Genomic DNA, 15,675 nt, shown 5'->3' with positions numbered 1-15,675 from the left:
TTGGTCACCGATAGATGCCACTATTACCTAGCGCATCCAGAAAATAAGGGTCTTTTGCTAGCTGTCTATTCCGTGTTCTTCCCACTGGCCCGTGTGCAGCGTAAGGTATCTATACTGTTTCATATATCGATGGTACCGACTTGGACCATGGGCCAAATAATGATAAATCCAGGACATGCTTCTGGTACCTTCACACGTACTAAATCGGTCGTCCACCAAAAGATGCAGGCGGCCATTTTAGTAGGGGGGAAAAGAAGCAAGAAAATGGGAGCAAAATCAAGCAGAAATTTCCGGTTTCCCGAACGCCATCTTGTGTTGACTAAGTCGGAAATCGGGAATAAGTGGCCGTTGTAATTCGAAAATCCTGCCATATTTGGCGCCTTATTTTTAGATTAATGTTAATGATTCTAGAAAAGTATATGTTTAATATTATATAATTATAAATATTATACTAATTATGAACTTTGTACGTATAAAAATAAGTACTTACTTTAATAACCACAATCAATATGATAACTGTGAATAAATAAATATTTACTACGACGACCACGTGTATTATTTTTGAAAACTGCCCCTAAAAAATTTGCACCCAAAATGACGTAGGTCCGCGATCGCGCGTCTTTCCCAATAGGGGGCAATAGTGGTCGGGTGTTAGCGCTGTTGGACGGGTTTTTCGCATAGAGTCATGTCCTGGATTTATCATTATTTGGCGGGCCATGCTTAGACTAGACCCGACTACGCGAAATTTTGACCGGCGGCAGCAATCCGTTGATTTTCCATCGGCGGCGCGATCGGCGTGCACCGACCTTTTTTTGTCGGCGGAGGCGTAGAACAAAAATTTACCGGCGGCGTCGGCGTGGCGCGGCGTTTATATGAAATTTCGTAGAAAATAAACTGTCTTTTATTTGCACTAACAAAGTAATAATTGAAATGTGAGAAAGAAAGAACTACACTTTTGTTAAAGCTGCAAAGAGACTGATATCAACGGAAAATCTGCTAGCCCTGTTCAAAAATATTTAAACCGTCGGCGGCGCGCCGATAAAACATCGGCGGCGTCGGGGTCTACCTTGGACGCTATATCAGTGGCGGCATCTATTTGGAAACTGTGATAAAAAACGCATAATAAAAAGACGATAATGTTTTATCTCGGCTCAACACGTGGGGGTTTTATAAATAGGGCAGCTACAATTGAAGGCTCTCCGAGAAGCAGAGCTGCCAGTTGGGTTTTTTACAGCGTAATTTTGCTTCTTTGAAGATTCGTTTTCGGGAGAAAAAACTTTGGGCTGTTGGGCTAGTTTTGGGCTGCTTTATAAAACCTTTAGTCCGTATACGAAAATCGGCTAAAAGGTGGTTGAATTTTGGGTTTTGACTATTATTTCCGAGAAAAAACACGGGCAATCGGCTTAATGTTAAACGTTTTTAACGCGCCACCGTGATGCCAGCAGGAGAATGGGGGCAGACCAAAAAGGGGTAAGCACTTGGTCTTTTTTCCCACGTGATGGCATCGAAAGTTCAAAACAACCAATCAGCAATTACTATAGCTGGCGCCTTCTCTGAGTCTCTAAGGATAACGTGTTTCAAAGTATGAAATAAAACAAACAAATAAACAATGCAGTATTCAAAGTAGTTATCCTGACAAACATTTGTTAAAAGTCGCCGTTTTCAAACGTCTTTTATCTAAATAATTTTATTAAATTTACGATAGCAACGCGTACTAGCGTTTGAAATATGCGCCTTATCCTTTTTCCGAAACTAGAACGTAAAAAATTGGGCTGGAATTTGGGCTAGTTTAAAAAATACTAAATTTTATATTGGGCGGGAAATTGGGCTACTTTTTAAAGCAGTTGGGCGGTAGAAGTAATTTTATATCTGGCAGCTCTGCCGAGAAGGCGATCGGAAATTTTAAAAGAAACGTATGCGTGATAACATTTCGGAACAGCAACATCCCAGCCTTCTACAAGATTTCTTATACGTTACGTTCGTCGCGGCTCCGGAATCGCGTACGTCCCGGGACTCCCCTGATTAACGCTAGTGACGTCAACTGAAATCGGGGAGTCTTAACAGGTGATATTCTACTTATTGACCTGACAAATCTAATCTATAAAGGTCGGGAAAAGCAACTAGCTTATCTGAAGGGCTTTTGAGCCGCAGCATTGAAAGTTGTTTTAGCGAAAAGGGCTTTAAATAACACATAATTAAAGTCTTAAGCATGATAGGCAAAGAACATATTTTGATAGTTATAGGTTTGTTGGAGTCGTTTTTCTATTCCGGTTTGATTTTCGGATGGGCCACTTTGAATTTTTTGCTCAAAAAAGAAGGGGTCTTTTCGCACTTATGCCCCGATACGGGTCAAACGGTCAATAATGTCACGGTCAGCTCGGGTAATGCCACCGTACTGACTGCTTCTTATTACATCAACGACTATCAGATGACCCCGAATCTCATGTCCGCTATCGATGGTCAAAATCAGGTAATTTAACTTTTGTTATCAAAAGCGTATCAATTAAGTTCCCGGAGTAAGCTAACGTTTCGTTGCGACTGTGTAGACGGAAGCTCTCAGCTATTTAAGTTGCAATGAACAGTCGAAGATGCTAAATTTAGCCTACAATATCGCCATTAGCGTCGGGACCTTCACGGGTATATTTTGGGGAATTCTACTGGATAAGTTCGGACTCAGAATTATCAGATTGTTTATCAGGTTAGCGTTGTTTGCTTTTCAGAAATCCATTAAGGGTTAATTAATTAATTATGATTTTAGCCTTTTCATAACTGGAGGCGCATTGTTACTGATGTTCACTACTAAAGGTATGATTTTGTTATCAAGGTAAAAATTTCTATAAAGATGAATAAAGAGGTTCAGGGTTGGTAAAAACTAGTTTTTAGCGGAGGTCATATCAAGATTAAACCGGAAAAATACTGAAATGGATAAAAACGGCCAAATTCTGAGAAACGGATATAAACGGCAATATTCTGAAAAACGGATAAAATCGGCCATATCCTGAGAAATGGATAAAACCGGCAATATCCTGAGAAACGGTTAAAACCGGCGAAATTCTGAGAAACGGATAAATACGGCAATATACTGAGAAACGGATAAAACCGGCGAAATTCTGAGAAACGGATAAATACGGCAATATACTGAGAAACGGATAAAACCGGCGAAATTCTGAGAAACGGATAAATACGACAATATCCTGAGAAGCGGATAAAAACGGAAAATTCTGAGAAACGGATAAAACCGGCAATATACTGAGAAACGGTTAAAGCCGGCGAAATTCTGAGAAACGGATAAATACGGCAATATCCTGAGAAGCGGATAAAAACGGAAAATTCTGAGAAACGGATAAATACGGCAATATACTGAGAAACTGTTAAAACCGGCGAAATTCTGAGAAACGGATAAATACGGCGAAATTCTGAGAAACGGATAAATACGACAATATCCTGAGAAGCGAATAAAAACGGAAAATTCTGAGAAACGGATAAAACCGGCAATATCTTGAGAAACGGAAAAATCCGGAAATATCCCGAGTAAAGGATAAAACCGGCAATATCCCGAGTAAAGGATAAAACCGGCAATATCTTGAAAAACCGATAAAGCCGGAAATATGCCGAGTGAAGGATAAAACCGGCAATATCCTGAGAAACGGATAAAACCGGCAATATCCTGAGAAACGGATAGAACCGGCAATAACCTGAGAAACGGATAAAATAGGCAAAAATCTGAGAAACGGTTAAAACCGGCCAAAATCTGAGAAACGGATAAAACCGGCAAATTTCTGAAAAACGGATAAATACGACAATATCCTGAGAAACTGATAAAACCCGAAAACTTCTGAGAAATGGATAAAACTGGCAACACTCCGAGAAACGGATAAAACTGGAAAAATTCCGAGAAACGGATAAAACTGGAAAAATTCCGAGAAACGGAATAATCCGCCCAAATACAGAAAAAGGATAAATCCGGCAATATCCCGAAAAACGGATAAAACCAACCAAATCCTGAGAAACGGATAAAGCCGGCAAAATCCGGATAACAAACTGATAAAACCGACAGAAACATGAATGGTTGTTCCTTCCGGTTTCCTCAACGTCTTCGAAATACCAACCAACCCTGAACCGATTAAGCACACGATGGAAAACGCGTAGGAATGTAAACCTATAGATTTATCGTGCGGGTACTGTTTACTCTACACGTTGCACATTAACGCATGGACTAATTAACAACAGGGACGGTCCGGCCCGGGAAAAAAGTAAAAAGAACAAGCATCGACGCACTCTAGCGGTACTCGCGGGCATAACAGGAAATGCTAGTATAGGCTGGTGATTCAAAATAACCGGGGGGGGGGGGGAAATAGGGAAAGAAGCTTCCTTGGAATGGTTGGGCCTTGGAATTTAAAAGTTGAACCACGAGATTACCACGCGGTGCTAATATATTAAGTCTTTTAAATTAATCGTCGTAAAAATTTAGAATGTCGAGATTTTCCGATCGTACATATAGTAAAATATTCTGCTTACCGTTCTAAAAGCAATTCCCAAATTTGTTACGGTAATTATTATTATCATAATATAATATTATTATTCATAAATATAAATGATTGTACCAAGGCTTAATAGTTGTTTACCTTTTTTTGATGATGAATAATTTCCGAGATAATTTCGAATCTATCTTAGTTAATTAGTCCATGGTTAACGTAACGTATGGCTTTGTTTCGTCTAGATATGCCCTATCTGCTGTTTCCAGCCATGACATTTTGCTCCTTTGTGGGCATTCCCGTTAGACTTTCGTGTCTTCAAGTAAGTTACAAATTGATTTAAACTAATTGTTTGATCATAATCGATATAAAAGATAAAATTGTCGCTTAAAGGCCTATATAGGATTTCTTCTGCCATTTTTCCTTTAAGTTTTCTTCCCACCACGCAAATATCCTGGTGGTAAGCCAACCGCGGAACACGTTGGCCTGACACCAGGATATTAGCGCGGCGGGAAGTAAACTTAAAGGAAAACTGGCAGAAGAAATCCTAGGCCTTTAAGCTTCCCTTTTTCTTTGCTACCTCCAGATTGCCGAACTGTTCCCTCGGCAAAGGTCCACGCTAATCTCTTTGTACAGCGGTGCCAACACGGCCTCAGCGGCAGTTTTCACCTTCTTAAAGGTAATCTACGGCCAATATTGATGGAAGCATCATATTTGGCCGCTAGTGGAGTAACCGAGTCGCTGTCCTCTAAGCAGACGGCACCTGATTATCCCTTTGGTAGTCTAGAGAACTAGTATTTAATAATATTCCTTTGGTAGTCTTGACAACAAGAATTTATTCCATTGGTAGTCTTGACAACAAGTATTTGTTCCATTGGTAGTCTTAACAAATAAGTATTTGTTCCTTTGGTAGTCTTAGCAACCAATATTTATTGCATTGGTAGACTTAGCAACCAATATTTATTCATAATATTCCCTTGGTAGTCTTGACAAATAAATATGCATTCCATTGGTGGTCTTAAAATATAAGTATTTGTTCCATTGGTAGTCTTAGCAAATACGTATTTATTCCTTTGGTAGTTTTGACAACAAGAATTTATTCCCTTGGTAGTCTTGACAACAAGTATTTAATCCATTGGTAGGCTTTACGACGCATACGTATTCCATTGGTAGTCTTGGCAACCAATATTTATTCCATTGGTGGTGTTAAAAATAAGTATTTATTCGATTGGTAGTCTTAATAACTAAGTATTTATTCGATTGGTAGTCTTAACAACTAAGGATTTATTCAATTGGTATTTTCGATAACTAGTATTTAATAATCCTTTGGTAGTCTTAGCAAATAAGTATTTGTTCCATTGGTAGTCTTAGCAAATAAATATGTATTCCATTGTTAGTCTTAGCAACTAAGTTTTTATTCAATTGGTAGTTTTGATAACCAGTATTTAATAATATTCCATTGGTAGTCTTAGCAAAAAAATATTTGTTCCATTGGTAGTCTTAGCAAGTAAGTATTGATTCCATTGGTAGTCTTGAAAAATAAATATTTATTCCATTGGTAGTCTTAGCAAATAAGTATTTATTCCATTGGTAGACTAAGTTTTTATTCAATTGGTACTGTAGTTTTGATAACAAGTATTTAATAATATTATTTTGGTAGTCTTAGCAAATAAGTATTGGTTCCATTGGTAGTCTTGACAAATAAATATTTATTCCATTGGTAGTCTTAGCAAATAAGTATTTATTCCATTGGTAGTCTTAGCAAATAAGTATTTATTCCATTGGTAGGCTTAGCAACAAGTACTTAGTAATATTCCACTGGTAGTCTTAGCAACAATTATTTAATAATATTCCACTGGTAGTCTTAGCAACAATTATTTAATAATATTCCACTGGTAGTCTTAGCAAAATGCAAGTATTTAATAATATTCCATTGGTAGTCTTAGCAAATAAGTATTTACTCCATTGGTAGTCTTAGCAAATACGTATTTATTCCATTGGTAGTCTTAACAAATCAATATTTATTCCATTGGTAGTCTCGACAACGAGGTCTTAGTGACGAGTGTTTTTAAAGGTTTGCTTGGAAAGCCTCTAGCTCGGTCACGCCACTAGCGGCGAAAGTTTTAGCTTACATCTCAATTACATTCACGCGTAATTATTTTGAAATAAATACGACAATATGAATTCTTTAATAGTATTTTTACGACATCGGTTTGAATTGGACTGAAATGTGCGGAATCTTCATGGGAATTAGTTTCTTAGCATTGCCCTTCACCTTCCTCTTCTTCCCCGTTCGCTCTTTCGACGAAGAGAAGGTCAAGATGAACTCAAAAACAGAAAGCGTGGAGCAGTTGGACGAAAAGCCGGCGGTTTTGGAGGTCACGCCTCAATGCGACCAGAAACCTTTGCCTTTGACCTTCTCCATCTTCTCCCTATCTTCGCTGCTCTACAACTTCTGGTTCGCCTGGCTGATGCTCTACGCCTTGTACTACAATGGTTCCTTGCATCTCTGGGTGGCCAGGTCCTCAAACGACCCCAATGACCGTAAGTAAATTAATATTTCGGGACTTATCTCGTGGCTTTAAAAGTCGCTTGATGACTTAGGCCTAGCTGGTACCTTTGTTATTAGCCTAGCTGATTATCATTAAAGATAAAATTAGCTCTGTTACTTTTTATGGTTATTCGCTGCAGTGGCGTAGCTATTGGCCCATGCCCCAATACAACGTTATATTTTTAAGGCCCTACCAGTCGCGGATTAACCAACAGGCTAGATAGGCTAGGGGTTAAAGTTAATAACAACCACAAGGAATCCATATCTCTACTTGTAATGCTTATCTTGGCGTATCGCGTATGGTAAGATCACTCTGACGGCTTTGGCCCCGCCTACGAGATAAAAAATCCCTTTTGCGCGCGGTCCCCTCTCACGTTGTTGTTTGTTAAGTTAACATAGTGACGTCAAAAAAATCGTCAGCCACGTCTAGACGAAAATCTGCCGCGTTAGGTATTCCGAGTAGAGATATGGATTCCTGTCAATGGTTATTAGCTGCAGTGGCGTAACTATTGGCCCATGCCCCGAATGCGTTGCATTGGGATCCGCGATATTTATAAGGCCCCAACCAGTCGCGGATTTAAAGTTAATAACAACCACCTATTAACTGTAATTCAAAAACTGCTAACACGCGAAAAGGTAGAAACGTCCATAATAACAAGTTGGCAAGCCAAAATTTACCTCTCCTCGGAAGAATTGTCCCTAGCGGTATTAATTTTTCGAGATGACTTTTAAAGATATATCTCCGCAATTCCGAGTTATTTACTAAAAACGTAATCCCGGTTCTATCCCGCCCGGTATAAAATTTTAATTATAATTAAAATAATTGAGACGAAACAACCGAGTATAATTTATTCAGAATATTATAAATTAAGTAGTTACAACAGCGAGTTAGACGTACTAAAACAATGCACAATTGAATTTAACCCTATTTACGGTACATAGTCCCCTCGGAGAGGTAAAAATGTGGCACAAAAGCTAAGCCCTAACAAATTTAAAATAATTAGATAATAAATGAAGACGTGAAACTCGTTCAAAATAGATTTTCGAGTCAATAGCGAATTAAAAAGTAAATAAATTAGGCATAATTTCCAACGATAGACCGGTTTCATCCTATTTGGGGCTCATCCGTACCGCGCGGGAAATCAGGCTCGCGACTGGTACGCAGAAAAGAGAAACTAAGCCTAGGGGCCCAGGGAGCATTTGCCAAAAGGTGGTGGCCCCAAAACGAAGCAAAATGAAGCTCAAAGGGCCCCTAATAAAGGTGAAGCCTAGGGGCCCGGGTCAAGTTAATCCGCCACTCTGTCCCACAAGTTCAGCCGTCCGCCACGATCGTTGAACTGTCGGTTGCGTAACTATAGATGTAGGTCCGACATTCGAATTAATAGTCGGGAAACAGACATTTTGGATGTCAGCTGTATAACGTAAAATAGTCTTCCCAACTGGTGGCTGGGTAGGAGTCGGACATCCCGACTTTTATTTGCTATTAATTTGACACCACACCCAACCCAGTCTTCTTGCCGACTGCTCTGTTGTACGAGGGTATTCTTTCCTCATCAAGTATTTTTCTTAATTATATGAAAGTCTTCCCTTTGTCCTCGAATTAACAGTTGAAATACTTTTCGTATAAATTATTTCCAAACGAAAATTAATTAAACCAAACCGGACGCTATAATCCGAAACCACCGACAAAGAAAATCAAATTATAGAACCAGGGCCAAAACATTGGATATCAGAAAAGAATTGACGTACGCCTAAATATTGGCGGTAAATTTAATATTTTTTCGAATATTGGAGTTTAACTTGATCGAATCTCCTAATAGGCACTAGAAAGAAATCGAAAAAAAATTGAACTGACAATCGCAAAGGCCGCAAAACATTGTAAAATTGAACCAAAAATTAATATTTTTTTTAAAATCGAGGCCAGAATTCTTGACCTGAAAAAAATACTATTTTCATTCGAGAATATTGGAAACCCCGACTATTTTATAGCCAATTCATTTACAGGCTTCAAATAGTGGGAAAATTAGACTAAACATTAAAACCTAGGTTAAAATGTCTGACTGTAAAAGGTAAACTAGAGCTAAAAATAGTCGGCAAACAATTTAAATCTAGAATTTCGGAATAACCTTTTTATTTATGGATGACAAATTGGACAACGGTTTTCATATATTTTTATACTTCCGATTGAAGTCGGTTATTTAGTTTTTTACTCGAAGATCTATTTGCTCCGAGCTTCGCGTCTTTATGTTTGCTCGAGTTATTTGTAAGTTTTTTACACTTTAATTTCTTAAAATTTGTTTAGGGTTTGACTTTTTGATTCATTTTCATTATGGACTATTCTACCTATTCACGTATTTAACTTTCTTTGCAATGCAGTCCATAGCCGTGGTTCTTATTAACCGAATTGCAGACCCTTAACCGACTGCTAATCGACCATGCCGCGCTACGTGGGTGTCAGTGCCTTTACAACTAATGAAAGATTGGTGTTAACAGTGAACACTTACGTGGACATCTTGGGCATCTCTCAATTGGGGGCCATGATCTTGGGCCCGATGGTGGGAATGCTGATCGATTTGAACTTGAGTCGAGTTCCGGCTCCGGAAGCTAATGGACCCAAGCACCCGACGTGCAGCGGGGACGGAGCGGACTACGACCAGACCAGGAGACAAGTTAAGGCCACCTTCTGGATGGCCCTGATGACCACTTGCCTACTGTTTGCCGTGCAGGTGACCAAGTTCTTCGACAGCAACACCGCCATCATCACCTCAATGGTCTTCTTCATTGTCTACCGCTCCTCCGTCATGGGCGTCGCCATCACCTACTTGAGACAAAGGTTACCTCGATGGCCTTAGTTATTATCATAAGCCTATCATAAGGTCCCCTTAAGTAAAGGTCTAGCATAGAGCCACACGTTTACGACGATAGGGCAGTAGCGACATCTTCATTTTCAAAATTTCTGCATCTAAAATATTATCTTACTTGGTAGAGCAGCCACGCTCGGGTTGATAAATGCTACACAAAACGCGTCTAAATCTCACATTTGAAAAATAAATACCTTCAGACACAAGTTATCTTATTTCTAAAAGCCTGTTTTAGGTTCTGATGAATCATTTTGAAAAGATATGTGTTAATTTTAAGGTTTAAAGGATTAAATTGTGAATAAGCTTTGGCTACGGTGCTAAGAGCATGGATGAAGAAACTACTTCTTTAGAGGTAAATACGATACCTCTAGCACGGGCCGATTGTTCGAAGTGCGGCACGAAAATCCGCTAGAGGCGCCACGCGTTACACCTGGTTCGTAGCCGTTTAGCGACTCCTATTTTAGGACAGCCATTACGGAATTTTTATAAAGTTATAGTTATTCCGTTCATCCATAGGTGGCGACACTCTACTAGGCACGAAGGTCAGTTGTGACGCTGTTCGCGCGCCAGCTTTTCTTCGTACGTCAAGTTGTTGAAGTTGATAAGATTTCTTACAAGAAATCTTAGATTTCTTAAGTGTGATCTCGTGAACTTGACGGTTTTTAAAACCGGAATCCAGAGCGATTGACGTCAGAGATCTTACAAGATAAGTAAGATCGCTTTAGAGGTAGTTTTAAATAAGAATTCAAGATGGCGTTGAATGGCGGTGAATTATTTAACATAGACCTCAAAGACAATGATGTACGGGAATAATTTATAAATTTAAAGTTCCAGCCGAAGAATTTCAGCGAATTTTGAATGGTAAATATATCTTTAATGTTCTTCGAGGCTTTTATAATACGAAAGCAACATTTCGGCGTACTATATATGAAATAGCATTTGATGACAAGGCTTAATGAATTACTTTCTACATCCATGCTCTGACACAGCCGCCATTTGGTTGGGAACTTCGCGATCTTTTCAACTTGACGCAAAACTCGCAAAATCTTATAATTTAAGAATTTTTCTTGCTAGACCGTTTCTTATAATAAGGAAAATATCTCCTCCACTTGACGTACCCCAGGATAGTAGTTTATTCCTCCACGCTAAGACCTCGCGGCGTAGATTTCTCCCGCGTGGTTGTAAGTTTTAGTTTAAAATCGTTCGCGCACGGCTTGCGCGCATTCTTCATGCATTACGCGAAATTTATTTCAGAAATGCATAGTTGAGGACGTAGCCACTAGGAGGCAGTGACGGCGATCCCGTGGGGGCTCTGGGGCTCAAGCCCCCACAGGGAAAAACAAACGGGGGCAGAGCCCCCACCGAAATAACATTGGGGATAATAGCAATCAGGGAAAAATTTTAATGCACTGCCTTTATTTAGGTCGGAATTCATTATTTTTAAAGAAGTTATTTTGAGATTTCAGATGCGAGTAGCATTAAGATGATATAACCGTAAAATTGATTGCGATATAGATTCGTCCAAACAAAAAATCGCCCCGTCGTGTGCCCTTTATTACCCAAAATATCTTCGTGATGTATTTGGCCAAGAAAGGCTTAATTATCTATCCATGTACACAGATATTTTTCGAAAGATATCGACTTAACTTTAATTATCATTGTATTCATTGACGGATGAGGTATTAGAAAGGACACTTATATATATATATAGTAAGAAAAAGTTTGAGCTGTACACTTTCTTGCTTAAGTTTTAAATATATGGATTTTTGGATAAAAAATGATTGGCTCGTGCCCCCACAGAAATGTTTTCCCATCGCCGCCGCTGCTAGGAGGTGCAGATTTTGAATACCTACCTCTAATTAATAACGGGTATTTGATCGTCAAAAATTTGGCCAAGACCTTTGCTTATGGGGACCTTATGATAGGTTTATGCTATTATTAATAAAATATGTACTTGTAGCTATGTTTGAATGCAATAATTTCGTGACAGATTTCCGCAGCAGCATTTTAACAAACTGGTCGGCATCACAGCCACGTTCCGGAGCGTTTGCTTTCTCTTGCAATTCCCACTTTTCATCTGGGACACTGAACGGCACGACCAAGTAAGTATATCTAAAAATGTATTTATTCATAACCATTTTCATTAAAATTTAATTGTTAAGATAGTTAAACTTCGATCAGAATGGGTTTTTAAACCAAACCCTTATTATTTAAGAACGTCACATATTTAAAAAACAACCAATACGTTTTAAAAAAATTACTTATTACTTAAAAATAGTGTTGTTAATTTTCTGGAAAAATAAAAATTGAAACAAAAATTACTTTTCAAGGAGTTTTAATGTTTTTAACTTTTTATCGATATAAATTGTCTAATATCAGTAAACATACTACAAAACATTAATTATTTTACATTGTTTATCAGTTTAAACTTGTCTAGAGGTTTAGTTTTACTTTCAGATTCGAAAAAAATAGCCGAAAATGCCGCTTTATTTAAATTTGCAAAGACTAATCATGGAATGAAAACGTTTTTAATTTTTTTCGGAAAAATTCGGAAATATTTCCGGAAAAAAGGCCTCGGACATTTTCCGGAAAACTTTCCTAGTGGGAGGTTTTCCGACTTACAACACTACTTAAAAACAAATCACTATTTAAGAAAATCAACCTAACTCTAAGAGGTCTGTTCTCTACTTCGGATAATATCAGTCGAGCGTACACTTTTCGTTGATATAAATTTAAAATAACTATTTTGATATTAGACCATTCTTCGAGATCTTTATACGCTGGACCGTTTAAAATTAATGAATATGAATTATATTCTTGATATAACATTTCTATTTTTGAAATATACAATATACAGGCTATTTCAAAAGGTTATGCAAAAATTTGAAGAAGTTGTAGGCGGGGAGTTGAGAAGTATGCCTGTTTTTTTCCATTTTCCTACGATGACTTAAAAGAGCTTCAAAGTGTTGCCTACTAGCTAATGGAAGTAGGCTGCAACAAGCGCAAAACCAAGCAGCAGGGACTTTAAATACTGTTTAAGTTACCTCGATTTGTCCTTTTTTACCAATCACACGAACCCAAACATTAATGTTCGCGTTTCCCTGCCGCTTGGTTTGGCGCTTGTTGCAGCCTACTTCCAGGGGCTAGTAAGCCACACTTTGAAACTCTCTGGCGCTCTTTTAACTCATTGTAGGAAAATGGGGAAAAATAGGCATACTTCTCAACTCACCCCCTACAACTCCTTCAAATTTTTGCATCACCTCTTGAAACACCCTGTATTTAGTCTTCTGAGTTTTAAAATTACGTAACTTAATAAGACTTAGTTCTTCGCTATACTACCAGGAAATAATATACGCATACACTAGGAATATCTAACGTTGCCCTGATGATTATCATAAAAACGGGTATGGTTTACAACCGAGATTTTTGCTCGTGCCGTGTTATGTTGAAATTTGCTCCGATTCAATATTAAGCGTTGTCTCGAATCACAATACCTCATTTGTTCTTTTACTAAATACGTGTTTTTAGACTTTATTTCCTAAATCCATTTTCGACTTTCCCCGTGGGTGTCTTCCATTAGCGACGGCGACCAGCTAATGCATTTGAAAATAATGGCTACGTATTTTAAACGACCAGCGTCATTCAAAATCGAATTTAATTTTTATGAGAAAGGATAGAGGAGTTTTTATACATAAAATGATGTATAATTTGGAAAAAAAAAATAGATTTAAAATAGCTCGTGCAAAATCTTTGCGGCTCCCCTATTCCTTGAGCACCCTACTCCCAGCGCCAGAGATGGATAGCGGACGGCTCTAGAACTACAATACGTAGCATGAGGTGGAGAGCAAGAAAAACGCGACTTATAGAGCGCTTTGTTTATTCTCGAAAATAGCGGTAGATGGCGCAGTGGAAAAATGAAAATTTCTAAATTTATTATAAAAAAAATAACAGTTATTTTTAATCTGACGCTTTCGGCAATTTTTTTTTATAAGTTCTATGCATTTTATAAGATTTTATACCTTGGAAATGTATGGTTTTTATCGCACGTAACGGTAGATGGCGCCACTTTATTAAATGGGTGGGAAATTATAATTGCTTTAAAATTTATTTTAAAATACATAACTTGTTTTTAATCAGACGTCTTAAGTTTTACCCATTTTTATAAGTTTTTAGGTTCGTTTTTCCAGAAATGGAGCCTTAGACATTCCAATGTATAAAATTTTTGGATGACCTTGAAGACATGGTTCAAGGTCATGGACATTTTCATAGTAGGTTTTCCCCCTACACACTCTATGTGACCTGAAATTGTCCAATTCGTACCTAAAACAGATTTTGAGATATTCATCCTGGTTCATTTTTTAGTGTTGTAAGTCGGAAAATTTTCCGCGGAAAATAACTGAGGCCTTTTTTCCAGAAAAATTTCCGTATTTTTACGAAAAAAAATAAAAAAAGTTTTCATTCCATGATTAGTCTAATATATTGTTTGCAAATTTAAATAAAGCGGCATTTTCGCCTCATTTTTTCGAATCTAAAAGTAAAACTAAACCTCGAAACTAGTTTAAAACAATGTAACACTATTAATGTTTTGTACGTCGGTTTTATAGTACTTTTACTGATGTTAGACATTTTATATTGATAAAAAGGTTAAAACATTAAAAATCCTTGAAAAGTAATTTATGTTTCAATTTTTAATTTTTCCGTGTTGCGGAAATTATTCGGAAAAGTTTCTAGAAATTTTTCCGTATTTTATTTTTCCGGAAAATTAACAACACTAGTGGACACCCTGTATATAATTTCAAGGTATAAGGGATACAATACCCTTTGGGACTAAGGAATAAGAGTGACACGCTTAATTAACCGAGTCTGTTAATTAAGGACATTTCTATACCCTATTTCTTTCCTAAAATTGCCTTTAGGTCAGCATATTCAATATGGTGTGTTTGGTCCTGGCTTTCTCGCTGCCTCTGCACATGAAGACTCCTCTCTTGGACGTATTAATGCGCAAAGAAGACAAAGCGGCCAACAAAATTTACCACAAAGACGACAAAACTACTCGAACTGCTTCTATCATAGTTAGCGCCCCTTAGCAACTCTCGATTATTGGCGCATTAATAGACCGATAAATATTTTGTCAAGGGAAAAGATCTTTTCACAGTGGTAACGCCATTAAAGGACGATTTTTTAAATCCACGAAATATTCTTACCAGATGGCGCCAGCAGTCCGAAATGTATATTTTTTTATTTATCCCAAAAACCGCGAAAAGTAATATTTTAATTGTCAAATTTAAAAAAAATACACTTTAGCTAAGCGTGTATTTATTATCTTCCCTCCAAAAGGTTGGAATTGGCGCCATCTATTATAAAGAAAACATTAAAAGCTAACCTCTAATGGCTTCGATATATATATATATATATATATATATATTTGTTGCCCTCTATTTGAGAATCGGTCCATTTTGTAAATTACAGTCTACAATTTTTTTTGTTAATTAAGAAAATGAAATTAATTGACTTTTAAATAAAATAAAATATTTCAACGTTATTCGAGTATAAATTTATTTAATTTATATTTATTATTTTCACATTTAAAAACCGTAGCATATACAACAATTTAATTAAAGACTATGAAAGGCCGATTTAATAAAATACATTTTAAGGCTGGCTTCTTCCAGAACACCGATGTACTGCGGTTGGAACACTTCTACAGGCGCCTGGAGGTCAAAAATAGACCAATTTCTTTACACATTAGAACATGGATAAAAATAAACATGTTCAATAAATGAGGTAT

The 15,675-nt window shown here is 37.5% G+C and overlaps 1 protein-coding gene across 1 annotated transcript; it reads left to right on the top strand.

Moving 5' to 3' along the window:
- Nucleotides 1-2,209: 2,209 nt before the first annotated feature.
- On the top strand, nucleotides 2,210-15,297 carry LOC149961230 (equilibrative nucleobase transporter 1-like). Its single transcript, XM_090159627.1, has 9 exons — nucleotides 2,210-2,470; nucleotides 2,547-2,698; nucleotides 2,759-2,805; nucleotides 4,721-4,797; nucleotides 5,062-5,154; nucleotides 6,671-7,019; nucleotides 9,520-9,859; nucleotides 11,878-11,989; nucleotides 14,804-15,297. Exons 1-9 carry the CDS (start codon nucleotides 2,210-2,212, stop codon nucleotides 14,972-14,974), a joined length of 1,602 nt encoding a protein of 533 aa, XP_090015753.1. The 3' UTR covers nucleotides 14,975-15,297.
- Nucleotides 15,298-15,675: the final 378 nt, after the last annotated feature.

Source organism: Leiobunum rupestre, chromosome 1, assembly GCF_980474605.1.
Source record: "Leiobunum rupestre chromosome 1, qqLeiRupe1.1.hap1, whole genome shotgun sequence".
In the NCBI taxonomy this organism is placed as follows: domain Eukaryota; kingdom Metazoa; phylum Arthropoda; class Arachnida; order Opiliones; family Sclerosomatidae; genus Leiobunum; species Leiobunum rupestre.
Note: the sequence above shows the minus strand (reverse complement) of the source record. Positions and strands in the feature narration are given on the sequence as shown.

Excerpts from the sequence above, each read along its gene's own strand:
- LOC149961230 (XM_090159627.1), top strand. The coding sequence starts at position 2,210 with ATGATAGGCAAAGAACATATTTTGATAGTTATAGGTTTGTTGGAGTCG. Across the intron at positions 2,471-2,546 it reads CTATCGATGGTCAAAATCAG|ACGGAAGCTCTCAGCTATTT; the intron begins GTAATTTAACTT and ends GCGACTGTGTAG. Across the intron at positions 2,699-2,758 it reads ATTATCAGATTGTTTATCAG|CCTTTTCATAACTGGAGGCG; the intron begins GTTAGCGTTGTT and ends TTATGATTTTAG.